The sequence below is a fragment of the Streptopelia decaocto genome (genome assembly GCF_964273445.1).
Source record: "Streptopelia decaocto genome assembly, chromosome: 1".
NCBI lineage: Eukaryota > Metazoa > Chordata > Aves > Columbiformes > Columbidae > Streptopelia > Streptopelia decaocto.
The window spans coordinates 91,718,307-91,744,338 of NC_138663.1; the positions used below are offsets into that span (position 1 = coordinate 91,718,307).

The 26,032-nt window shown below is 41.6% G+C and overlaps 1 protein-coding gene across 3 annotated transcripts in view; it reads right to left on the minus strand.

The window, feature by feature from the left end:
• NECTIN3 (nectin cell adhesion molecule 3) overlaps positions 1-23,662 on the minus strand; it is a 65,553-nt gene extending 41,891 nt beyond the window's left edge. The window contains exon 1 of one of the 3 annotated variants that reach the window (XM_082069829.1): positions 23,315-23,662. In XM_082069829.1, coding sequence (XP_081925955.1) covers positions 23,315-23,531 — 217 coding nt within the window. In that variant the 5' untranslated portion in view covers positions 23,532-23,662. The remainder of the gene's footprint in view (positions 1-23,314) is intronic. The other 2 variants (XM_082069830.1, XM_082069828.1) reach the window with 2 other exon arrangements.
• Positions 23,663-26,032: the final 2,370 nt, after the last annotated feature.

The following is a 26,032-nucleotide window of genomic DNA, read 5'->3' on the forward strand; positions in this document are numbered from 1 at the left end:
TTAACAACTTGAGAGGACTTACAAAAAAACAGTAATTTACTATTCATGGCTCCACACATACCAGGAGACTGCCCTGCCTCAACTTAAAATCTTATGATGAAATAATTTCAAAGCTGAGCAATGGATTTTCTCATTTGAGAGTGCAGAGAAGGAAAGTATAAGCTTCTTGTTCTACTATTTCTAGTAAAACACCTTCCAGAGGAACTTGGTTTTGGCCCTTTGAATTCTGACAGTTGTGACATCCCTGGCGTCCTCCCCAACATTAGCTGCAGTATCTCTTCATTTTCCCACTCACCCTTCTCATCACCACAGACCAGATTTCAAGGCCCAGTACTGCAAATGTATCTCGGTCCAAATTGTGCAAGCTGTTGTTTTATTTCAGATCAACACCAGATTTGATCTTTTTTCCAAAAACAAAGTTTTTATGAGGTTTACATTGGAGAGCTGGTGAACACAGTTTCAGACCATTGCAAGAATCTTACTCAGAACAGGAAGACACTTACCATTCTCACTTAACTTGCCAAGAACAGGTTGAAGAAGAAAAACAAAATCCCTAAAACTCACTTCTAGTATCAAAAAAACACAGAACTAGGAGCTATCAAATACTGACCATGTTAACAGAACCTGTTCACTTGTAAACGATAATCGAGCTTCTCTAACTGAAAAAAGATACCAAGGAAATATAGGATCTTGAAAATATAATGACCTTATTAATATAACAAAATACTCATGCTATGAAATAAGAGTAGTCTCCACACTTACAGCCTTTTTACTTGTTGTAATAAACAGTAGATTTAGATATTTTCTATATGGAACAGCTATGTACGAGTCTCATCACAAAAGCAATCTATTTTGTTACCTGATATAGAACTGTGGGCTGCTTAACGGCACACCACTGGCATAACACAGAGACCACAGTGACAATTTCTAGCCACTTATTTTGCCCTAGCTGTCAACTGTTTCCACAAGACAATAAACCCAAACTGCAGAAGAGCAGAAAACGTGAAGTTTTTCCCTCCGTCAGCAAGTTATTCAGCTCATGGGTCTATCTGGCCTTAGCACACACTAACACAGGGAACTAAGAAGAGTTCCAATCAAGAGTGGAGCAGAACAACAAGAACATCCCATTGTGGTGACAGCAATTTGCTATGTCAGCAGAACTTCCCAAGAAACACTCTTAAGGTCAGGCTAAGCATTATTGTTAGGTCAGTTTAATTTTAGCCAACATCAGAAAGCTTAGACTCATTCTTCCAGCACTCCCTCTCCTGCATCAGCACCCAGTACCTAAGAGTGCCCTGTCCACAAAAACTCACTTGTTTTCTTCTTGATTTAGCCTTCTATATTGGTGCACTCCCTGCCCAGTCAATCACAAGTGGCAATGCAGAGACAACAAGAGCAAAACCACACAATCTAGTGGCATTTTAAGATTTGTTTAGCTAGAGAATCAAATCACTTAAGGACACTGCAGAAAGCAAGCCTGAAACCTCAACTTGAGGCTTTATAAAAATATATGCTTAAATTACTGGGAAGAAGTCAGTGGGTGTCTTTTGAGTACCAGAGCATGATCAAATTACTGTGTCAAAAAAAAGATCAGAACCAAGGACTGAAAGAAATTCAAGATTAAGTAGTACAAAATGCTTCAACACTAGCTTTCAGTTAGAATTATTAAGTAAGCACTTAGGAAAAAAAAAGAAAAAGCACATACATCAAAGAAACAGTATTACAACCTAGCAATGTTCTTACCTAAGAAGGATCTGCTTTATCACAGTCTTCACTTGAAGTGGAGTGCTAGTTTACCAATAAAGTTGAGGGGGGAAGTTGCACTGGTAACAGAAACAGGCATGAGGTTGGCTTCTGTAAACATTACATTTACTAGACTCAGCTCAAGTGCCCTTTTTTGTATGACAATCATGGGCATTTTTGTGCTTGGTTTGTTTTGTTGTTTTTGTTTGTTTGGTTTGGTTTTTTTGGGGGGGTGGTTTTGTCTTCTTTTTAAGCAAACCAGAGGTATATTATTTCTATCTTAGAAGAACAGTTCTTAAAACCTTGTAGAATTTTATTACAACAGTATAACAGGCATACAAAAGCCTACCAGAAGGCAAAAGAATTTTGGTAAAGTGAGGTGTAGCAATTGAATGGTTTGAAGCCAAGAATACTGAAATCCTCTTGGCCTTTCTCTGCAATTCACAGCTATCTCAGGCTGCTTTTTCATGTTATTAATGTTCAAGAGACCCAATCTTTTGACTCCAGAGGTCAATTTTGCCTGATACTAAAAGGAAAATAGCAACATTATGACAACTGTTTAAATAATGACATATTCCTATGTTTCCCCCATTGTACTGATGTATCAGTACTGTCACGCACATTCACCACTTGGAAATGCACCTATTAACTTCTGAATGTTCTATACCTAGAAACAGACCAAAACTAGGCTAAAAACTTAACTTGATCTAACATGAACACAGACCTCATTTAGGGTGACTGTGGTCTACATGCTTACAAAAGCTATAGTAAGGGGAGCATCATTTCTAGTTGAATACTGTAAAAAAAAAAATAAATTCAAGAAACTTAGTAGTTAAAGACACTGGCCACAGGAACTAGTTGAGTTTGCGAGTACATGAAAAAAATATCTTTATTTCCATACTGTCTCAATCAAGATTAAAGTGTTGCTGAAGGGTTTTGGGTTTTACTCAAAACATCATGCTCAAGAGAGATAAACTTTCAAAGTTGTATCACAGGATGTTCTGCAGAATGTACTTTGAAACTCCACCTGCTGTTTATACATATCATACCATTTCTACCAAGAGGCTGTTAAAAGGCCAGGTAACACAATACTGGACAAAATACTCTCATCCAAATACAAATGGGCCAAGGTGATAAAGTATGCAAACCTCTACGGCACCACAATAAACACTACCAGCAAGATTGACATTTTCATTACAGAAATCAAGGAAACAGATTAGAAACAGGTACTTTACTCCAGTGTAGTACAAAGCCTAAGAAAAAAGGTAGTTAAACTCAGAGTTTAACATTCACATAGCTTGAGCCCAACTCATACAGTCATGAGTTGGAGCTTCAAAAAAGCTCCACACCTCTGCACTTAAGTCAGTCATGGTTGTGAGCCACTATTCTTACAATGCTGTTTTCTTCACATTAACCTGGTGCTTCTGCTCTAGTTTCACTACATCCACATAGGGTACACACTTTGCCCCTGCACAGTCTGTTTCCTACCATACTGCACACAGACCTTCAGTATTATAAGCAGCAGGAAACCAAATACGATCCAAGACACTAGAGGAAAGTTTAAAAAAGGTTAGGCCCATAATTCAAATTGACTTCTGAAGGACACTCTTAGAAATCCAATTTTATAAGGTTAAAGCTTTAAATCTAACTAGCCACAAAGAATGTTTACAAAGTCCCATGAACTTTAAAGTTTTATCTGGAATTTCAACCTAAACCATACTAGCATCAGTGTCTGTTTTACATGCTCTTACATTATAATCTTCTATGTTTGTTAACACACTGCAAATTAAGACATTTGTGTTTATCCTGAAACTAAGCATTCAGATGTTTACAAGACATGTTGAACTAATAAGTGAGGCAAGCTAAAAGGCAGCTGGAAGTTCTTCCATAATGAAAATTCCAACCTCTGTTTAACCAGACAAACCTCTAAATCCCTCTCCCTTGAAAAGGAAACAAGCAAAACTATGAGGTGCTCTTTTTCCAAACAATAGGTCAGCCTCAAAAGCAGGACTAGAGGAAAACATCTCATTCTTAGTCCCACTCCCTCAAAAAACTAGTAGTAAGAGTAAACAAGTGGTTCAAGACGGATTCATAGAAATATACAGCACTCCCTCTCCCTCAACACCATAAAATGCTTCACTTTCCCATTTAAATAAAATTAATTCCCTAAGTACCAGAGCAATAGGTATAAATATACTAAGGGAAAAATCAAAAGAGATCAAAAAAGCAGTTATTCATCTAACTCAAACATTTCATTGATAAGTTTGTTAAAGAGTCCCCAACTATCTTCACAATTTTTTGAAACACAAAAGATAAGTCAATATTTCTGACAAACTGATCTAGATGAAAAGGTTAAAGTTCTCCTATGTGGCATCCAGTTTAAACACATAACCAAAATATCTAACAGATATAGCGCGAGGTCAAAACGGGCATTGCGCTTCTGCTCTATTTCTCAATGGGGCTGCCAACTAACAGTGTTAGATACAGAAAAACAAGTGAAGTTCCACAAAACAAATCTTTCCCAGTCTGAAAAAAAGCTTCAAATTCTAATGGGTGCAAGTTACAATAGTAGTCAGCAGGAACAAGTACCAGATACAGAATGTTAATTAACTGGTTAGAGAGCAAAGACTATCTGGAAAGTTACAGCAAGTATAAAGTGATTATGTCCTGAGAATTGAAAGTGTCACTCTAGAACATGCTATTATAGAGGCAAACACTCTGCTCTAGCCAACATCAGTGAAGCTCCATCTGGAGTTGTTCAGCTTTAACGTAATATTTCAGATATTAGCCACCTAGTGTCTGAAAGCAAACAAATTGTGCTCAAAGGCCTTGAAAACATGACCTACAAGGAAGAAATCATTGTTCTCAAAGAAGGCAACCCAATAAAGATCCTGAAGTACTCATACTGCAAAAAGAGAATGCCTGCACTGCTGAGTATGCCTGTGCAGATTAGGAAGGAGAAACTGAAGCAACAAAAAGAAAACCACAAAACCAAGCAACAACAAAACTTGCTGAAGAAAATATTTAATGCTACAGAAACTAAATTCCTCAATGAACATGCTAGCCAAAAGAGTAAACCTCCACAACCTGTAGAGAGGTTTGATGTTTAGTTATATAAAAAAAGAAGCAGCCAAACTTACCTCAACTGATCATGCACTAGGTTAGAGGCATGATGAGTTTGAGGACTTTGATGGTCTAATTACTATAAGATTATTAACAGGCATTTTTAATAAAGTAATAATCTGGTCTTTCTTCATATTCTTGTTACCTGATATGACACAACTGCTGATGGACTCAATTACAAGCTCTCAGGAGCTTATTTGCAGTTATCCATTCCATACACTTATACCACTTGCTCTCTCAGGACCATTTGATTCACCCAGACCTCACTACTCTGAAAAGATTTCAGATTACATTGCTTTTAGAAGTCTTCTCATTCCCAGTCCTCCTAACTAGCAACCTGCTGATTCACATTTTTTCTACCTGTACTTCAAGACTACCCTCACTTCCTTTGCAAATCAAGGAACTAACAGTTATACACTAAGAAATTACCAAAAACCAAAAGAAGAATTTAATTCATAAAACATCTAGAATGGCAAATTAATTTTATTTTTAATGCTCAGCTAGTAGCACCTAAAATTTTTGAAACCAAAAGTTCTGTGTTCAAGACCACCAGTGCTTTTAGCTAGCACATATGTACTTACTAAGATAGAGCAATTTCAACTACTTTTTTCATCCTCAGGTCTACTGCTTTTGATTTTAACTTGAATGTTATATTCAACCTCATAATTAAATAGCTGATTTCTCAAATGTTTTTCATCACTTGCTTCTTCTATTTGTGTCCTTTCCAGTTACTCTTTTGAGTAAAGGTTTTCTTCAGAGGGGCAGCAGCTAATCAGTCTTCTCTATTACTTATTTCTTGAACTCTGATCCACAAGCAGATATTTGGCTTCTGTCGTGTATTTTAGAAGCTTTTAACTCTTCAAAGCTGCATATATGAATCCATACAAAACCTCTGTTAGCACCGGTTTGTCCTCAACTGGGTCACTGTGACATTCTCAAATCACTTCAAAACTAGTTTTCTTATTCTCAATGACAAAACTGGGAAAAATAAGAGACAGCCTTCAGCTTTGAGAAAAGAACCTCACTTTAAGTATGTTCATTAATAAGTTATGTTATAACCTGAGGTTAAGACTTAAGTTTAGCATTGCTTGCTTAAAAATTATTTTTAAAGTTCCATTTCTTCACTTATTTGTAGGGATGTGAATTCAAGGTGATGATAGAAATTCTACTCAGGAAATCTAGAGTAACACCTAATCACTCAGTTTTAGTCAGCTTCAGCTTTTCTGCTTTCTGTAAATGAAGTACATAGAACTTCATTCGCACTTAAGTCAGTCGCATCACCTACTACCAACTGCCTTTAATGATACCAAGAGGCAATTAGACACATGACACAAAAATTGCCACTTTCTGGACATCAGGTCATTCTTAAAAGGTTTTCATTCTAGTATGCTCTTCAGAGTCAAGTCCGGAAGCTTCAAAACTAGCATTACTACACTTTAAGTTCAACACAGATGCCAACATAATATGACAGAGAACATGTTTCAAAACAATATACTACCTAGTTCATACTTTGTATGTGCAGCTGCCTTCGTGCGAGACCTCCGGCAAAGACAGCCTCTCTTTCCTCTTAAGAGTGCAAAACTGAGAAGATAACACAGCTTCCAGTCCACAGCCCAAACTTTTAGAGATAAACTTGAGATATTCAAGCTGCAATAAGTCACCATTATTCTACAACATTCAGAACTAGATGCAAGATGCTCAGCTGTGCCACTGAAGGAGGTGAGGCTTACAGGAAGATTTTTCCTTCAGGTGAGAACAGCATTTAAGTCAAAGACACACCTGACTTGAGCAGGATTGCTCATACGATTCACTGTATAGATGAAAAGAAGGCATAGAAAGATTGATATCTGAATGCAAAATAAATGTGTGCCCTGAACCATTTACATAAGTTACTGCAGACTGGGGCAGGGGAGTTTAATCACTAATACCACCTCTGTAGCCTTATCTCTCAATATCTCCTTGATAAAATGCTTCAAAAAGGGAAGACACTTTGATCATGATGGTAGCTCTAGATTGAGATTCCTTCCCTGCACTCCACATATAGTTCCCCATCACCTGGAAACCTAACAGCATCGCTTGTCACACTAAGGCTCTCACCAAGAAAAAAAAAATTACTAAGAGCAGTAATTTTTTAGATTTGTTTGTTTGCTTTTAAGATCAAGGGACTAAAACTGAACAGACTATTTGAAGAACAGGTAAGCAACCAACTTACATGTTGGCACAGCATGTTCTGTTTTGTTCCCTTACTTCAACACATTATTTGCCTACCACACCATTTTAAAGATAACTAACACAGGAAATAATCAGTCATGGAACTGACTATCACATACCCAAAGCCTTCCTTCCAAGTATAGAAATCATCAGCTCAGAGGTGATTATAGATGTATATACAAATAGTTTACTCCACCCTCCACAAAGGAAGGCTCATGGGTATCACTGAACATCTATCTAGACTTTAGCTTGTTTCATTACGAAATCACTCAGTTTCATAAGGTCTTCCATAATTCTGTGTAAATCATCTTTATTCCAACTTGTTATGAGCAGCAAGAAGTTATGTTCAATCAGGGTAATTCAAACTCCAGGAAGCACAAGAGACAAGGTTCTGCTATCCTACAGCACCACCCAAAAACATAGCTTCAATGATATGAATTCTCCCCAGAAAAAGACACTAGCAAGACCACAGTGACTGCTAACTGAAGGTTTGGGCAGATAAATGCTCTGCCATACTTCCTTCCAGACTCCAAACTTCACCAGTCTTTATTTGGAAAATCAATTTAGCACTATTTAATGCTATCACAATACCTGTCAGCATTATTTTTTTTTTTTGAGTGTAAGAGAAAAATCAGGGGTGGGGTTTGGACACTAAATATCACAGAAGTCTGAAGAGTTACTGCCTATCACTCCTGCTTCATTTCAAAATCTAGGAGTTAGCAGTGACATCGCAGCATAGCCTATTTCACCCAGCCACAAACTTGCAAAAACATGGGTTGATATTCCAGGAGACACACACCAAATACAACAAACAACTTGCACTCCAAGTTGTTTCAGCACTATCATATAATAAACTTGCAGTTACATAGACTAACCGAAAGACAAGGCAACTGCAATCAGAATCCAAAAATGCAATATGAAGTGATCAGTATAGGATTTTTGTCATTGCTGTTTGCTGTCTTTTATTAGAAAGTAGAAAGCCCGTACTCTGCCACACAGCAATAGAAACATACACTGCCATACTAATCACAGGGGTAAATGCAATGTGTATCTTGGTAGCTTACCTAGAAAGCTCATGTCTGTCCCAGAGTATAAGTTATTAGCAGCAAGACATTCTTCACTTAATCATTCTGACTTCTTCTGTCAGACCCAGGCATTCAGAATGCTCAGATCCCAGGAAACACTATTTATTAGTGCTAGCTCTTAGAGAAAATGCATTCACAGAAAGCCTGTGATGTCTCCGAAGTGTTCAACAGGTCACCTCTGACACGGGTATAAGGGGTATTCATAATTTCTAACCAAGACACCTACCAATTACCGCAAACAAGTGAACTCCTAAGCATAGATTTCTTCATAACGCATTTCTCATGGAAAAACAAGCTCTAATACTGATTTAGAGAATGAGTTAAGAGGCATGGGACCTATAGAAGCCGCTCAGTCCTACTCAAAGTAGGTCCAATTGTATCAGGCTGCTTGGAGACTGACTCAGTTAAGTTTTCAATATCATCACAGAATAAGATTCATTCCTCTACCACTTCGGGCACCTGCTCCAGTGTATGATCTCCCTCAGAAAAGTACTTTTTCCTTAAATTTATTCTGAATTTCCCACACTTCAGCTTGTTCCCATTCCTGCTTGTGCTGCATCTCTGAAGATGGACTTGCTTCACCTTCTTGACATGCTCCTATCAGGCAGCAGTAAAGGCTCCTTCCCCTCTGCAGGCTGATCAACCCAGGTTCTTGCAGCCTCTCCTCTTACACCCTGTGCTCCAGCCCCTAATGAACATGGTAGGTCACCACTGGGCTCACCCTGGTATCTGAGTGTCCCTCCAGTACTGGGGAGTCCCAAACTGGACACAATGTTCCAGTGCCAAAAAGAGGTAAAGGATCCCTTCCCTCAACCTGCTGTCATGCTTAACGCAGCCTGGGATTTGAGGCTTGGTGAGGATTCCCTGTTCTTCCATGCTGACCTTCTGCCAGACCCTCTGGACTTCGTGCACATTGCAGGGGACATTTATTGTAGTTTGACGAGGTTTTTCTTGAAGATTAGTCAGCTGTCCTCAGCATATTTGCCCATCAGAACAGTTTCCCCATGAGAACATTACAAGCAGATTCCCGAGTAAGATAAAATCTTTCTTCTACAGTCCAGGGTTATGATTCTAGTATCAGTCTTGACCACTTTTCTCAGTATTTCAAACTCCAGTATCAAAGTTACTTCGGCCAACAAGGCCACAACCTGTTGTATCATCAAGTTGTTCTTTGTTTATGCATAACAGACCAAGTAAAGAATTTTTCCTAGTCAGTCCATGATCAACCTTATCAGCAAGTTATCTTTAACATACCCCAGATATCTCCTGGATGGTTTGTGTCCAGCCCTATTGCTCTTTCAGCTGATGCCAGAGTGGCTGAAATCTCCCATGAACACCACAGCCTGCAATCATGAGGCTTCTTCCAGATGCCTAAAGAAGGCTTTAAAGAAGGCATCTACTTTTTAATCAGGCCACCAGTAGCAGCTACTTAATGGTGTCAACTGTTTTGGTCTGTCCTCTTAGAATTACCCATAAGCTTAACTGGCTTGTCACCTGCTCAGTGGCAAAGCTCCATACATTCTATACACTCTTCTATCAAGCACTACCTTTCTCAACTTCCTGAATGGCATGGATCCAACTAATTGCACTACTCCAGTCATGCAAGATATCCAACCACATTGCCAGCATCCCAGTGAGGTGCCAGCATCCCAGTGAGGTGATAAGTCTGCAGTTGTGCACAGTGCTCATTTGTGCTGCCTTCACAAGGGGAGGGGGGAAAAAAAAACCTCTCCCGTCATGTTACCCTCAGGCACTTCTTTATTGCTCTTCATGTCTTCTTTTCAGAAGAGAGAAAATATGAGGACAGCTCAACATACCTAGTTTATAGCCTTCCTACTGGAAAGAAAACTCCCATCTTGCTTTGTCAGATAGATTCTGACTCTCACTCAGTAGATCTTGTTCCTCAAAGACAGCTCAGTGCTCAGTGAAGTCAAAAGTCCTACCTCCAACAACAGCAAAATGCACTCACTTCTACCGAAGTCTTTTACACCCACTGGGATATGCACCCAGGTTGAGAACTTGCAGTCATGTCCTTTGCCTTTGCTTTCAGAGTTCTTCAGTCACTCTTAATAATACTCAGGGTTACCCTTGGCAGAATCATGGGTGACCACATGGATATATGCAAAACATAGCAGTCGAAAGACCAGACTTAGTCTCTCCATAACATCCTGGATCCAATGGCCCTGAAAGGGGGGGGGGGGGAGGAAGGACAGAATCTAAGGATACCAAATCAATCAGGAGACAGGTGTCTCCAAACCTCACAAGAAAGTCCCTCTAAAAACTATCACACTCCTTTTCTTTCTAACAACACTACATCTTCCACACAAAACAAGACACTATTAAGATGCACAGAACTAGGCACAAACATGAAGAAACGACTAAGCAATATTTATGTCCTCTAATAACTAAAAGTGCTAAGACTACAATTTTAGGTACTCCCCTAGCAGTACAAATAGGAGCTAGTAGCCAATAAGTTAAAAACCTTTCTTAAATAGAAATAATTTTTTAAAAACATTTTCACAACATCTCCCTGTTGATACCTTTTTGAAAGATAGTAAAGGTACCACTGTGCTGATATGCCTTGCAGATACTGCTGAATGCATGACCTATAGAATTAGCAAACCAAAATGTGACCCCGCATTTTACCAAAAGCAATAGCTGACTGAGGTATCTTCATAAGCAAGTCTTTCTGCCATTCGGTCGATTAGGTTATTACATAAAGGTCCAGAAATTAAAAAAAATTTTTTTTTTTCTCAGTTTCATTTAAAGTAGCAAGTATTTCAGTGCCTGGCAAAGCTATAAACCTACACTGCAACTAAGGTATTCTTACAGCAGAGAACTTCAAGCCAATAATATTGTATTGAAGTATTAAAGGCTGGCTGGTCTGTAACTGCGAGTCTTAGTAATTGCAAATTAATACCTGATCCTTCAGACACTTCCCAGTATTGACATAAGCAAACTGCAAAAGTTTGCCAGAATCTACATATTAACTGTAAGACTGCATGGCACACTTGTTGGAATGACAGTCAACTCAGTTGGCTATGAGAAGCAATAAAGATCTAAATCAAGAATTGGCATATTTCCATGCCTCTATTTATAAACATGTAAGTACTACATCAGTACTTAATAGCTTTGTGTACTTTCTGTTTGTCCCATACTATACTGCACTTCTCAGAGACCATTTCTCCATGTATTACTAACAATAGCTTAAGTTTGCCTTTGTCTATGGACTCTGAGAAACAACCACCAATTTCTGGATTTCACAATTTCGTTAACTTTATGTTCAAACAGAAGGTCTAATAAAAAGTGATCATGCTTAAGTTGAGTAGGTAAAATATGGCTTAGTCCTATAAAAAAGCAGAGGTAGGAGGAAGAAAGACAACTTGAACTGTTCAGTCAATAATGACAAAGAGTACACAGATTGCTCTCCTTTGTCTTAGGCAAGTTTGTTCATTCAGTATAAACACAAGATAGTTTAGCAAATCAACAAAAAAAACCCCAAATTACTTTTAACACAGAGTACCAGCAATGCTGACTGGTATTGACAAGCTGAAATGATGGCCATTTAAAGCTGTGTCATATAGAGAAGGAGTGTCTAGGAAATTCTTATTAAACTTAAGAAAGAAGCTTGAAGCACAAATAACATCTCCTGAGGGTAACAAAAACCAACCAACCACAACACACTACACATAACATTTCAGCCATTTTGAGAGAACAAAAGCAATGGAAAAAACTTGTACATTAACATGTTTAATTGTCTTTAATGGGATATTACTTTTACAGAGAAGGATTAAAGCAAAAAAAAAAAAAAAAAAAAAAAAAAAGAAGCCAAGCAGAAATGGACATTGCCCCAGCTTTAAATGGAGAAAGGAACATGGCACATTCAGACAAACTGCCTGTGGCATTTGGTGTTTTCAGTGTACACAGTCCTTACAGGAAGTTCGAGGATAAAAAAATTCTGTAGAAGTAAAAATTCTGAATTTCTTAAAATAAGCACCCAGATAACAGAATATTTCCTTCTTTTTTTTCCTCATAGTTGTTGGGTTTTGTGAGTTTTTTTTTGTTTGTTTTTGTGTGTGTTTTTTGGTGTGGTTTTTTTTGTTTGTTTGTTTTTGTTTTGGTTTTGGTTTGGTTTTTTTGTTTGTTTGTTTTTTCTTTCTTCCCCTGTTGGTTGTGGGTTTTTTTTTTCCCCAGGCAGGGTGTGTGAAATTTATTTCAAGGAAGGACCTAAACTTCTGTTAAGCATACAGCAACAGTTGTAGTCAGCATTCCCTGCCCCCACAATTGTACCTCCTGCACTGAAATTAGAAAACCACTAAAAACTGGTCAGGAACACTGACATGTGATGTCCTAGATGAAGGAACAAGACTATCAATCCCTAGGAAAGTCCCTATTCCCTTCAGTAATTCACTGCTCCAGTGTTGTCTTCCTACGTATCACCTACTCTAGAAAGAACAGAGGTCTTTGGGAGGAGAGGGGAGGTTGTACTTTGCACTACATGAAGTTGCAAAGTTTCCTAAATTCAGGAAGACAGCTAAACACTGGCTTCACATTTTCAATTATTTGTAAAGTTTGAATGTTATCTGCAGATTCTAAAAATTTCATGCCTAAATCTCAGCTGCCCATGACACGATCTAATGTGTTAGCAGCTACATTACAAAGTCATGTGGATGCCTGCTGCCCCCTGCATTGCTGACACTGCTGGCTTTTTTTTTTTTTTTTAGCTCTTAAGTCCACGCTCAACTTAGACCATCAACCCTTACCTTCTTCATGTTGCCTGCACGTCTGATACTGCAGCTAGCCAGCAAGTGAATGTTACACACAGCTCATTGTGAAAAGCTTTCCAATTACATTAGCGTTGGCCTTTGTAAATTCTTATTTTCATCGCAGATATTTCCTAGGTATCATTTTTCCCACTGAGGAAAAAAACCCTCAATCCTTTAAACTGTCACTGTACTCTAATATCCCATTTAAAAAAAACCCCATGATATTGTAGGCAGTCAGGACAAAATATTATACTTAGGATCTTGGAAAATATTTTGGCAAACTTTACACTAGAAAAATTTTATGGCCAAAGTATTTTGATTTCACAACAGAATCCAAAGGATCTTGAAATCACTGAACAGCAGCTGTTGTCTTGTTTTCTTTGCACAGGAAACAACTGTAATACCAGGCAGTCCTTTTTTAACATAGATAGGTACAGACTATTGGAATTTATTCACTGATGTTGAATTGATGGTGCCAGAATGACCATCTAATAACAGAAGCATCTGTTATTAAGTGCAAAATTATTGTAATCTGTGGGAGCTACCACCATATCAGCAATACAACACCTAGGTCAGGGTTGTCAAACTCATTTTCACTGGAGGCACATCAGCCTCGTGGTTGCCTTCAAAGGGCCAAATCTAATTTTTGGACTGTATAAACGTAACTATGCAACTGGAGAGGCTGATGTGGCCCCAGGTGAAAGTAAGTTTGACTACCAGCTATTCCAGCAAGTTAACCCTTTTTGTCCAGGAACTGCATTAGGACAGTAAGCCTTGGTAGCTGATAGCCAAGCGTGTTAATGCTGTATAACAGCTGTTCTATTTACTGCCAAACTACATTTTCAGTATTTGTCACACTGCCACTCAGCTCTGTGCTATAAGGGACTGGTTTTATCAGCTACTTATTGAAGTAACAGAAGACATGGAAGCACGTCTTTAAGAGATTCTCTAGAAGTTATTACACTAGGAGTTAATGGGATCTAATTTTAAAGTAAGCTTTAGCAGTGTGATTCCTTTAGAGAAAAATCTTGTTTCAGACTTTTAAAATTTTAATCTTAATAGAAAAAGACTTCCAACCACTTCTTTTCTTCCAGGGATCACAGCTATAGTATACTAGCTCCTGTCTACCCATGCACAAAATGAGGCTCATTTAGACTGAAAGGGACTTCTGGAGGTTGTCCAATCTGATCCCCAACTGAAAACAGAGCCAACTTTGAAGTCAGATCAGGTTGCTGAGGGTCATACCATAGCCAGGTTCTGAATATTTTCAAGGACAGAGATTCTATCACCTATTTCAGTGCTTCATTCTCCATGTAGAAAAACATACTGCCAAGACGTTGTTAGAATTTCTCTTGTAGCTTGCGTCTGTTGCCTCTTACCCTTTCCCTGTGCATATCTAAGGAGAACCTGTCTTCATTTTCTCTCTCACCTCCTATTAAACAGTCATAGCCAGCAATTAGGATTCTCCATTTTAGACTTTTCCCAAAGCTGAACAAACTAACTTCTCAGCCCCTGACTCCCTACCTTACTGGCCTTCTGCAGACACCTCAGTATCTGCCTTGTACTTGGGAGCACAAAACTGGGTATAGTACTCCAGATGTAGTCTCACAGGCTCCAAATAGAAGAGAATAATTGCTTCCTTCAACTGTCTGACCATGCCCAGTATGCTCCTTTTACACTACAAAGGCACATACTAAACCCACAAGGGCCCCTATGTTCCCTCCTGTAAAGCTGCTTTTCACCAGTTAGGACCACAACTGCACTGCTGCATGGGGTCACTCTGTCCCAGAAAGACTTGGCATCTGCTTTTGTTTATTCATGAGGTTTGTGCCAGTTATTTCTCCAGCCTACAGATGTCCCACTCAATTAGCCCTAGTCTCCAGCATATCAGTTGCCCCTCACAATCTGGTAGCATCCACAAACTTGCTGGAAGTGGAAGAAGAGACAGAATGCAGACATACTGGCCCTGGACTGATCCTTAAAGGCATGCCACCAGGAAGAAGTGTCCAGGTGGACTTCATACAGCTGCTCAGAAACTTCAGAGTCCAGTAGTACACACAAGTTTCCACCTACTTAATATTCCACTAATCTAAACCATATCTCACCAATTTGGCTACAAGGACATTTTAGGAAACCTTGCTAAAAGACTCTCAAGGTTCATAGCACTCTTCCTTTGTCCACAGTCTTGTCCTATGTACTTAGAGCAATCAATTCAGGACCTCTTTTCAGAGCAGTCTTAAATTGTGTAGACAACTCCTTTTCTTCACTTCAGTTTTCACCTTATTTGCAGCCACATCAATTTATCACACCTAAGTCATGCCTCTTGAATCTTGGCAAACACAACTGTAGAGTAGCTCTCTCAAACTATACCACCAAGGGAGCTTTCACTGACAGTTCCCTAGAATCCCATAGTCCTCAGCAAGGCAGAACACTCCCAGCAGAATTTTTAAAAGACCTTACATGAAGCTTACACAAAAGTATTCATCAAAAACAGATTTATATTCTGATTTGTCAGCAGGTAACATCAGTTATTAAATGTTCACGTAAAAACACTGATGCATCAACTGTGATAATTAATCTGGCTATAGTCAAAAGCCTTAGTATTTTACAGCCATTAAACTTAACAGTTGTCTCATACACATACAATCATAGAATGGTTTAGGTTGAAAGGGACCTTGAAGATTGTCTAGTTCCAATCCCGTGCCATATAAGCTACATGCAGAATCTTGAACTATGGCACCACAAACTGCTGAAACACAACTATGCAGAACTCTGCATACTTCTTTGTATACAGGTTATCCTAGATAAATGCATATATCGCACTTGCCAGTTACCAGAGGAAGACGACTTTGTTCTACCTCAGCCACCAATAACACACTGAAACTTTCAACAAGATGCATTTAAACCTCCAAAGTAGTGATTAATGGTGCGGTCACAACCATCCCATTCTCATAGTTGATTTCTTTAGATCTACAGTGCCTCTTTAAATGTTAAAGTACCTTAAAGAAGTCATAACATTCTGCTTCAAGAAAGTTTACCTTTAGAAGTCAAGAGTGCATCGAAGTGTTTAAAGCACAGAAGCAGCATCACTGGAGAAGGGCCAATCAGTGAGTTTTATAATGCAAATACTATCAACCTTTATAAATACATTCAAAAATGCAATTAAGCTTAACAGCTCTTCATTTTTTGTTCTCTGACCTCTAGTAATCATCTTCAGCAGAGCTGACCAAATACATTTTTATTGTGGCAAGGGCAAACAGGTGATGTAGTAGAAATTAAAGAAGGACTTTGGGGAAAAAATACTGCAAGTTAATACAAGTCAAAAATTTTGTTCCCTCAAACCTCTGCTATTATGAACAATTTCCTTGCATTTGATGTAATTTAACTTATGCTTGACTAAAATGGCCATTGTTCTACCAGATTATGTACACTGGAAAAAAAGGCAAGTAAAGCTAGTTATGCAACTTGAACATAATCTCAACTTTTTCACATTCTGTCTCCAGCATCTCTTCATCCAATAGGCTGCTATTAAGTGCACTTGTCCAAGCAATAATTAGTTTTCAGCTTAACCATATGCAGCATGGGCAGTATTGCAGGTAAAAAAGAAGCAACAGAAGTGGGCAAAGAATGCTCACACGAAACAGGATTAAGAAAAAGTCAAACGCTAATTTGTAATCTTCTAACCGAAAGGCTAGTGAAAATAACAGATGCAAAAGTAACTAATACATTAATCAAGTTATCTTAGTTTATTTCTTCCCCTGATCTGCAGGCACATCAACTATGGAGACCTGTTTGAATAACCTTTATTCATCTTTAAGTGAGTATGTTTTTTTGGCAAGAGATTGCCATTTCAATTATTTCAAATTCTGCATGTGCCACTGCATTACAGTAATAGCACTAGCACCTTCTAAGTATTTAAAACAACAGTCACTTAAGGAAAACATTCTCTTGTGTTCAAACTAATCCCGAGAAGATATTCTACTAAAGGAAGTTGAAAAACTGTCATGTCATAGCAGCTTTGACTAATAGGAGAAAATAATGATCCCTATAGACATATAAAGGTATCTTAAATGACAGATAATGAAAATCTGATATAGGAGGGGGGACAGAGAGGGGAAATCGGCAAGAGCCATCTACTGCTGCAGGTAATCCCAGTATACCAGGTCAACTCAAGGCAAGACATGCTTGACTAGCCTTCAAGTTGACAATACGAACTCATGCTTTTTTAAAGTATTATAACATTAAAACTGCTTTTACTTCTGCACACTACTTGAAAAAAACAACTTAAAAGAAGCAAAAATACTGAACAGAAGAATGCAGTAGTGATAAGATAGTCTGGAAGCTCATTACTTTCCACTACCTGAACAGTGACTTTCTTGACAACATGCTGATGTTAAACTTTACCTACTCATTTCCCCACACTTTGGAAAACACAGGCAAAAGGACAGAGATTAAGTTTCAAGACTTTGAAAGGTTTTTATTCTTGCTGCTGATTTTATTCTATTGGTAACTCATGGACAGAAAAAACAATTTGAGTTCACATTTGAAAGAGTACCAAGTCTAAAAGTTAATTACCTTAAAAGAATGAAGAGAAAAATAATGCTTGCAGTATTCATCTAGTGGGTAACTAAAACCAGTTTGTTTGGTTGGTGTTTTTACTATGACTTGGAAGATGTTGTTCTGTGCCTTGAAGCTCTTCCCCATGAGCCTGTATACTAAGTTGTGCAGTAAGCAACCACCAGTCTAGCTTTTCTAGAACCACAGCAAGTATTGGCTGTGAGCCCCCTCAAGAGTCGCACTTAAACATAACTAGACCTCATTTTAACCCACTACTTTACAACTTCACTGTCTTTTCACATTCAGGGGAGTAAGATAAATTCTCACATAACAGCTTTTTCATCTCTCCTCATTTTATGGATGGAAAAACAAAATTAATTTTCCCTGACATCATCTTTACTGCACATTTTACTGTTTAATTGCTTCTCATCTATTTCCTTGTATTTTATCCACATTCAGTCATTCCCATCTTTTCTTCCTTGGTTATTCTTGGGATTTCTTCCCATACTTCCATGACACTCTTTTCTATGCAATCCATCTGCTTTCTAACCAGGAATTGCGAACACCGTTAATGACCCCTTTACCTCTAACAAGAAAGCTTGATTAACCTATCTCATGCCTACTCCAATCATCCATCACCTTCTCCATCCTCTCAATATAAATATATGACTGCATTTCAAATAGCTATGACACGTGAGGCACTGAATGTGACCATCCTTCAAATAGGTACTTTTCAAAAATCTTGGTTTAAACAGCCTAATCCTAAAAACCAACCAAACACCACACACAAAACTGCACGTACAACCATAAAACATTTCGGGATAGAACATACCTTTAAAGATCATATAAAACAAACAACAAACATCAACAACACATGGCATAACAAATATTAATTAATTGCACCTATAGCTATTCTTCACTAAGAAAATCTAGCCATTCAGTTAGTATTCAGTTGTCAGGTCCCTAAGAAAATACCTCACAGGAATGCCTGCATCAGTGTCTGTATACCAGTCAATATAGCAGTCATCAGGATAAAAAAAAAAAAAAGTTCAAATAATCCTGATTCAATACAACATATTCATTTGAAGTTGGAAACAAGAAGCCCAAGTACAAACACAAACAGTGCTAGAGCAAATAGATCTGTCACCACACAGCTCACCTTGAAGAAGCAACGTACCAAGACTCCAGAGCAAGCAGACAACACAAGCCATCTCAGCACCCTCACTTCTTTGCAGACTTATCTAATCAATCTGCAGCCACACCGAGATAAAGAGCTCTGGACAAAGTCGCATTCAACCACAGGACTGCAGGTCAAGCTGCCTCCACAGGAACAACTGGTGCAACACAGGCTGGAAAGAAACACTCCTCAAGTTTATTGCTTTTCAACAGACAACTGAATCAACACTAAGAAAGGGACATTTACTAACAGCACTGCAAGTAGCTGGCACTTTGCAAAATTACCTTCTACTGGTTTGTATCCCAGGTTTTGTATTTCTTACCCTACTTCCATTGCCTACTTACTTTCTTTCTAAAAATTGAGATTTAGACTGTTAATTCTAGAGCTTCTAACTCAATTTTTCTTTGAGCTCCACAAACACTACTTATTAGCCCCACACACTGCTTACTGAAGCAACACATAGCAAATTTCTTTTCCCATTTCACAGCAGATGCATTTACATCTGTGCTTTTGCACACCTTAAAAGCTCTAACACCAGCACCTGAAGGGTAATCAGCTGACACAGCTGCTCTTTAAAGGCACATATTTTCATGCTCTTTCTACAGAACAGTCCTTCATTTCTCAATATCCTCCTGGGAGCAATACTACATAAAGGTGATAGGAGAGAGAACAACCTAGATTTGACCATGTTTCCAAACAAGATACTCAACTCTGTAATGTTAAAAGAAATATAAATCCTGCTAGAGGATCATTTTGTTAAATATCAAGCAATCTTCATATTCCATGACATAAAATTAAGGAGGCAAGAGAGAAACACATTGTTTAAATCAATAAGCTCTTAAACCTTTATGTAGCACGAGTGGCTAAACAACCATCACAATTCTTCTATAATACTCAAAGCATTCAGATCTTAACTCAAATAACATTACATTTCCATATAGATGGGAGTCCTTGCACAGTAGAAGCCAAAAATGTTAGTTGGCGTCCTCACTTTTCATTCATCCTAAAAATTGTTATTACTGTAACCTGCTTTCACCCTGTCCATACAAGTTTTATAACTATCTCTTTCAGAGCAATGCCAGCTTGCACTATTTCCATGTAGTGCTACAGATAAATTGAAACTGTCTTGTACAATTTAAATAGCAGTCAAGGATTATAAACCTATACTATATATATTCTTAAAACATTAGCATCTACATTTTGTTATTTTCTCTTTATTTTTCATGAGCACCACAGTTCAACAGTGATCTTGAACACGACCAGACATACCACAACGAACAAGAGCTAAGAAAAGTTCCAAACCAGCACACCACATACTGAGTTATCCTGAAGTATAGACTTGCCAGACTTCTGGGTGCTTGCGTTGGTTGGTTTATTTTGTTTTGAGTTTTTTTGGTACTGTTTTGTGGGTTTGTTTTTGTTTGTTTTTATTTGCAACCTCATTTTTTTTTATATGGTACACTGTATACTTGTGTTATCCAAACCTTCATTATCCAACCCATCTAGTTCCACCAGAGTCTGGAGTTGCTGCTATTTCAGATTCCACATGCATTTGCTCTTTTTCTTCCCCTTTCATTTTTTTTTTTGAGTGTTGGAGGTTTTTTGGTAATATTTGTCTGAGGAATTACAGATCAAATAACTCATCATTTCCAGCTGCCAGTCAAAATGACTGCATAAAAACTGATCTGATTTTACAGTGAAGTTATTCTACATGTTTGGTTTTTTTTTTTTTTGTAGTGCTGTTTTCAATTCTTCCTTCCGCTAGAATTATCGGAAATGACCAACCAGTAGGAAGAATGGTCACCAACAGTAGTCAGAAATTTTGAGATCCATCAACATCTAATCATGCTCAAAATATATTTATGAGCACTCTTAACAACCACCATCATTTTTGCCTCACACTCATGAGTGACAGAGATAATTAAAACAATTGTAGGAAATTTCAGGGGTGAATAATGTACTGTAAAAACTAAGATATTGACAAAAAAAAAAATCATCTTCCCTGCTCTTTACCTCACTGTATGAAAGTCATCAGTAGTTTTTAAGTTCCCCCTTTTATCCATAGGTTATACTTCAAAATTTTCCGCTTGAAAAAGAACATTATTTCAATACAACATTCCCACTTTCGGCAAATGCTCTGAAGTGTTATCAGTGAAGTTCACATACGTCAAAAGGAATCTGGGAAGACTGACATCTGAATTACACTCACCAAGTCTAAAATAGTAAGCCAGCCCATGACACAGCACATCCATGCTCTTAACTTCATTGTTACTATTATCTTCATACTTACATGTAAAAATAGCTTGGCAGGGTTAGGCCAAGTCTTCAACTTCACATTTTTAATCAGAAAAGAGTAGGGAGATGAAAAACACTGCTAGTGCAAGAAGTCTGCCAACACTATGGAAACCAAGTCTTCAAGCCTTAAGGTTTTGAAATGTGGCACCTTCTTAATACTGAAGAAGTCAATTTACCACAAAAAAGACGAATGCTGTCTAATAAGTGTGTGTTTGTCATCAACTAAGAACTCCAAAGTTTCATGTGTAAGAAATTAAACTGTTGGATGTATTTTAAAGAGGAAGAAAAACACTTTTTAAAAACAGTCAGCCAAGTAGATCTAGAGAACATAAAATAAGGCAATAGATCTTGTTCCAGTTTTTCAACAGTAACTTTGTTTAATAGCTGATGATCTATTAAAAAAATAAGAAAGATGACAATTTAGAGACTTGATCCTGTAGCCAGGACATACTATATGCAACACAGAAAAATTTCTGCACAAGCAATTCAACTTTTAGACCACTTCACATACATATATTTCATCTTCTCTAAAGAAGCACCCTCATAATCTCTGGCTAACAAGAGAATCACCTTGTCTCGCAGAACTCTTATGCTGTAACAAGTATTGCAGTCGTTATTCAGCTTGATTAGGACCACATCTGTCCTCTCAATTAAATTTATGTGAACACATTAGCTCTCAGTAAATTAAAACAGTAACAGATTCACCATCAGAACAAGGAATAACTGTGAACTACTCTTCCTTTTCCAAAATAAACCCTTCTGTCTTTCCTATAGTTGCTTTTCTTTAGGGACAGATATACACAATTTCACAGGGTGCTCTTTGAACAAATGCCTGTCTTTAAGCTTAAATTAGTAATAATCATTATCTTTTCTGAAAGCTACATCATTGCCAGAGGGGGGAGACTATTACATGCAAGAGCACAATCTTACAGCAGCAGTGCCTCAACTCCCTCCCTGAAAAAGCACTTCTCAGACACTATACAATGGCTTTATGATGGCATAGCTTGCAAGTTCCTCAGTATTTTTATCACATGAACCTCCAGAGACTACCTCCTCTAACTTGTTCCTCTTTCCTTCAAGGGAAAGGACACGGTGTAGCCTATAATAAAATACCCTTGCCAACTACTCATTACTGCACTGGGAATACAACAGCAGGATGATGGTTTTCGATGTGCTCTTGCCCAAGTCCACTTTTTTTTCCTCCCCCTCATCTTTCACTGCTGTAAAGATGACACTATACACGCTACACTGCATGCAGCAAAGAAGAACAAAAAAAATCCTGCTCTGATTTCGTTTCCAACTGCTACGTTGCTTTCTTGTTTTCCACAGAAAAAAGCAGGGGGGGTGGGGGCAGCATTTTCCTACGAGCGGTCACATCAAGCCACATGGGGGGCCCACACCGCAGTGCCCCAGCAGCAGCTGCCCGAGATGAGGGTAATACAGAGTACACACACACATTTTCACAACAAGAAACAAGCGATCTAAAACCATAAGCCAACAGTAACTAGCACCGATTTCACCCTAATTAAGAGCAAACAACGAAAGAAGCCAGCAACACCAGAAGCAAAGAGTGAATTCTTCCTTCGCCGAAGTACACCCGGAGAAGATGAAGACCCACCGTTCTGTCCTTCCCACAAGCTGGAGGGAGGAGCAGCCGTGAATCTCCGCGAACAAGCGAAATTCTGCCGTTCAGGACGGGAATTACGGCGGAAAAACTGCCGCCCGCCAGGGCGGGGGAGAGGGGGGGGATGTACCAGCCCCACCACCGGATCAGCAGCGGACAAACTTGCCCCGGCGCCCCGCCCCGGGCTGCGGCCGCCCCAGCCAGCCGGGCGGCGCGGAGCCGACCGCCGAAGAAACTTCGCGGAGAGGCGCTAAGCGGGGCGGCTCCCGTCCCGGGGCCCCACACTCGTAACGGTCCCCGCCGCGGCAAGTGAAGCTAACGGGCCGGCCGGCACAACGGCCCTGCCGGCACCCGCTTCGACCGGCCGCGGCCTCGAAGCGAGTGCGAGTCGCGGCGGCAGCGCTAGCGGGGGGGGGGGGCGGTTCTCGGGGAGAAGGCGGAGGAAAGAGCCCGGGGGTCTCCCGGGGTCGGTGTAGGCTCCGGCTCCGAGCCCTCCTCGCCGCCCTCTTCCACAGTCGTTCTCGGGGGAAGCTCCCGTGAACGCGGCCACGTCCCCCCCGCCATGCCCATGCGGAAGGCGGCCGGCAGGCAACCGCCGCCCCGCCGGGCGCGCACACAAAGTTTCCCCCAACTCGGCCGAGTCCCCCGGCGCTGCCGGGGCTCGGGTTTCTCTCCTCCCTCCACCCGCCCCCTCGCCCTGCCCCGGCCGCCAACAGGAAAAAGTTTCACTTACTGCAGCAGAAGCGAGAGAAAACCAGCCCCAGCAGCCCCAGCCCCGGCCCGAGAGACACCGCCGAGCGGAGCCGCCGCTGCCGCCGCCGCTGCCGCTGCCACCACCACCGGGGGGAGGCACGGCCGCCGGCCGCTGGAAAAAGTTCCCGGCAGGCGGGAGGAGGCGGCGAAGGGGGGAAACCAGCAGCAGCCTCCGCAGCGGCTTCGGCCTCTGCCATGCTCCGGGCTCAGCTCCCAGTCGCCGCCGCTACGACACCCGCCCGCTCGCTCGCTCTCTCCCCAACCAGCCGCCGCCTCCCCGCAACGGGTGCGTGTGTCACTGAGCAGGCAGGCGCTGCGCGCCGCTCCCCGCCCTCCTCAGAACGGGCCACACCACCCCGCCGCGGGGAGGGGGGGCGGGGATGAAGGTGTGTGCCGCGCGCGTCTATCTCGACCCCCGTCCCCCCCACTTTTCCAACCTCCCGGGGATAAGTCGCCTCGACCCCGCCTTTCCTGGCCCGCTCTGTGGACTCGCAGATGTGCCCGCGCACCGGGGGGTTCCCCTTGGCAACGCAGGCGGCGCGGGCAGCTGTTGGGGAGGGGGGGTACCAGAGTGTCCTCCCCCGGGGGGTTGTTGGTACGTCCTGCCCCGCCCCCTCTGCCGCCCCGCCCGCCACCGCCCCGAGCGTGGTCGGGGGCGCCGCGCGCCCCGGTTGACTCACCGCCCGGCCTCCGCTCCCGCCTTCTCTAGCTCGCCTCTCCCGCCGCCCCCGGCAGCCACCCGGTCTCCTCCGCCCCTCCCGGCCCGTTTCGCCCCTGCGGGGAAGGGAGGCTCCGACACGAGTCCACCCAGCCGCTGTCCGGCACACGCGGGCCCGGCTGAGGCAGCGGGAAGCCAGCGAGAGAGGGGAGCTATGCGGCCGAGGGATCCCGCGCTGCCGGGCCGGGCGGCGGCTGCTCCGCGGCCTGGGGACCGGTCAGCAGCGCATGTCCCGGGCGGGGTCCCCCGGAGGACGGCGGAGGACTGGTCGCAGCCAGCTCCGCCGGGCGCGGTGACGGACGTTCGCGTTCGCCCGGCCGCCGGGGGTCCGGTCAGGGCCGTTCTGGGCTCCTTTGGAGAAGGCGGCCGGCGCAGCTCTCTCCTCCGTACGACCGACCGTTCCTCGTCCACGGGGGCGCCCGCCCGCTGCGGGACCGGGGCGCAGCGGATCCCGGGTGGGGCAGCGGGCGCTCGGCTTTATCCCCGTGGGTTTGCCAACACTAAACTTTCCCGCCGCCGTCCCCTCGCCCGTTACTCTGCCGTTGGCAACCCCCTCGTGAGAGGCACGTAATGCGCTACCTGGTCACCCCCCGGGGTGCTGGGCAGGGGCACCCGTGCCCACAGCACCTCCCTGCACGGCTGGCGTCGGCAGCTCAGAGGGAGCATCGAGTGCACGGGTGCGAAAAGATGCGGACCCCATCCTGAACCCGTAAGAGATGGCTGTACCCGAAGTCAAGACTGTGGCAGAACGAGGAGGTTGGGGCTGAAGGCATCAGGGAGCAGCGTGAGCCCTCCAGAGAAATCGCCAAATATGGCCCTGTGCAGCCCTCGCAGAGGGGTCTGGGGCGGGCCGGGGGCAGCAGGGAGGGTTTCTGTCATGCCAGCGCCTGCGGGGATTCTTGGCTGTGGCACAGCACATACCTTTGCTCTGGGTAAGGCTGTCATGGATGAGGGCAGAGCTGCTCCGGAGGGAGCCATGGTGCCCCAGCCACAGGCGGAGACCAGTGCTGTGAGGTGACAGGGCAAAGTGCCCACTCTGTAGGTGAGTAGGGGATTTGTGCCTTTGCCCAAGGTCCCAGGAGTCCAGCTAAGGGCTGTCTTGGAATTAAAGCAGACTGTAATCAGGTCACAAAATTAAAGGCAACTCTTCTAGGAAACACAGTTTCTTAGCTGCATCTTGGCACTGATCTGAATGTTGGTGACGTGGGCACAATGCCAATGGATGTATCCCCAAATCAGATTTTCGACAGCAAAATACAGAAGCCCGAAAGAATTGGGTTGAGAATCTTGCTTCTTTACAATCTAGGTGTGCTTTTTCATTTCAAATGCACTATCCTTGCAAAACTTCAAGGAAAATATTGGATAGCTGCATATGCCATGCCTACTGCTGAGACATCTACTGGGAGCAGGTTCCATATAAGCCCTACATTTTCCCCAGTACAGTGCAATATGTAATAATTAATGGTGGACATGAACAGCAGTTTCTCTCAAAGCTATGCGTGGTTAGGTTTATCAGATGCTCACAATAGTATGTTCATCCAGTCTTCAGCTACACTGAATGTTTGCCAATTAACTGGCCTCATTAATTTGTAACTGCGAAACAAAACAGAATTTAGGCAAAGAGATACTAGAGGCAAACTGCTAGCTGTGATGAACGTTAGACATTTATCAATATTTTGCTATGCAAACCAATGTAACTGAAAGGACTTTCAAAGTTTTGTGAAATCAATGTAAATCCGTAAATCTAATCTTCAGCCAGTACAAAACTGTTCTCATGCCAATTTGCTCTGGGATTAGGACTCAGGGTTGCTCAGGTGGTACACAGGGTCTTGTCTGAAAGTGCGTAAACAGATTTGTGTGATGGTTTGTTTAAAGGGAAAAAAAGAGGCTTTCCCACTCTGCTGATACTTTTAAAGCCTGGCCCTTTGTTGTTAGACTCTTTGCTGTTTTGATTCTGTGGAAACCAGTATATTTCACCAT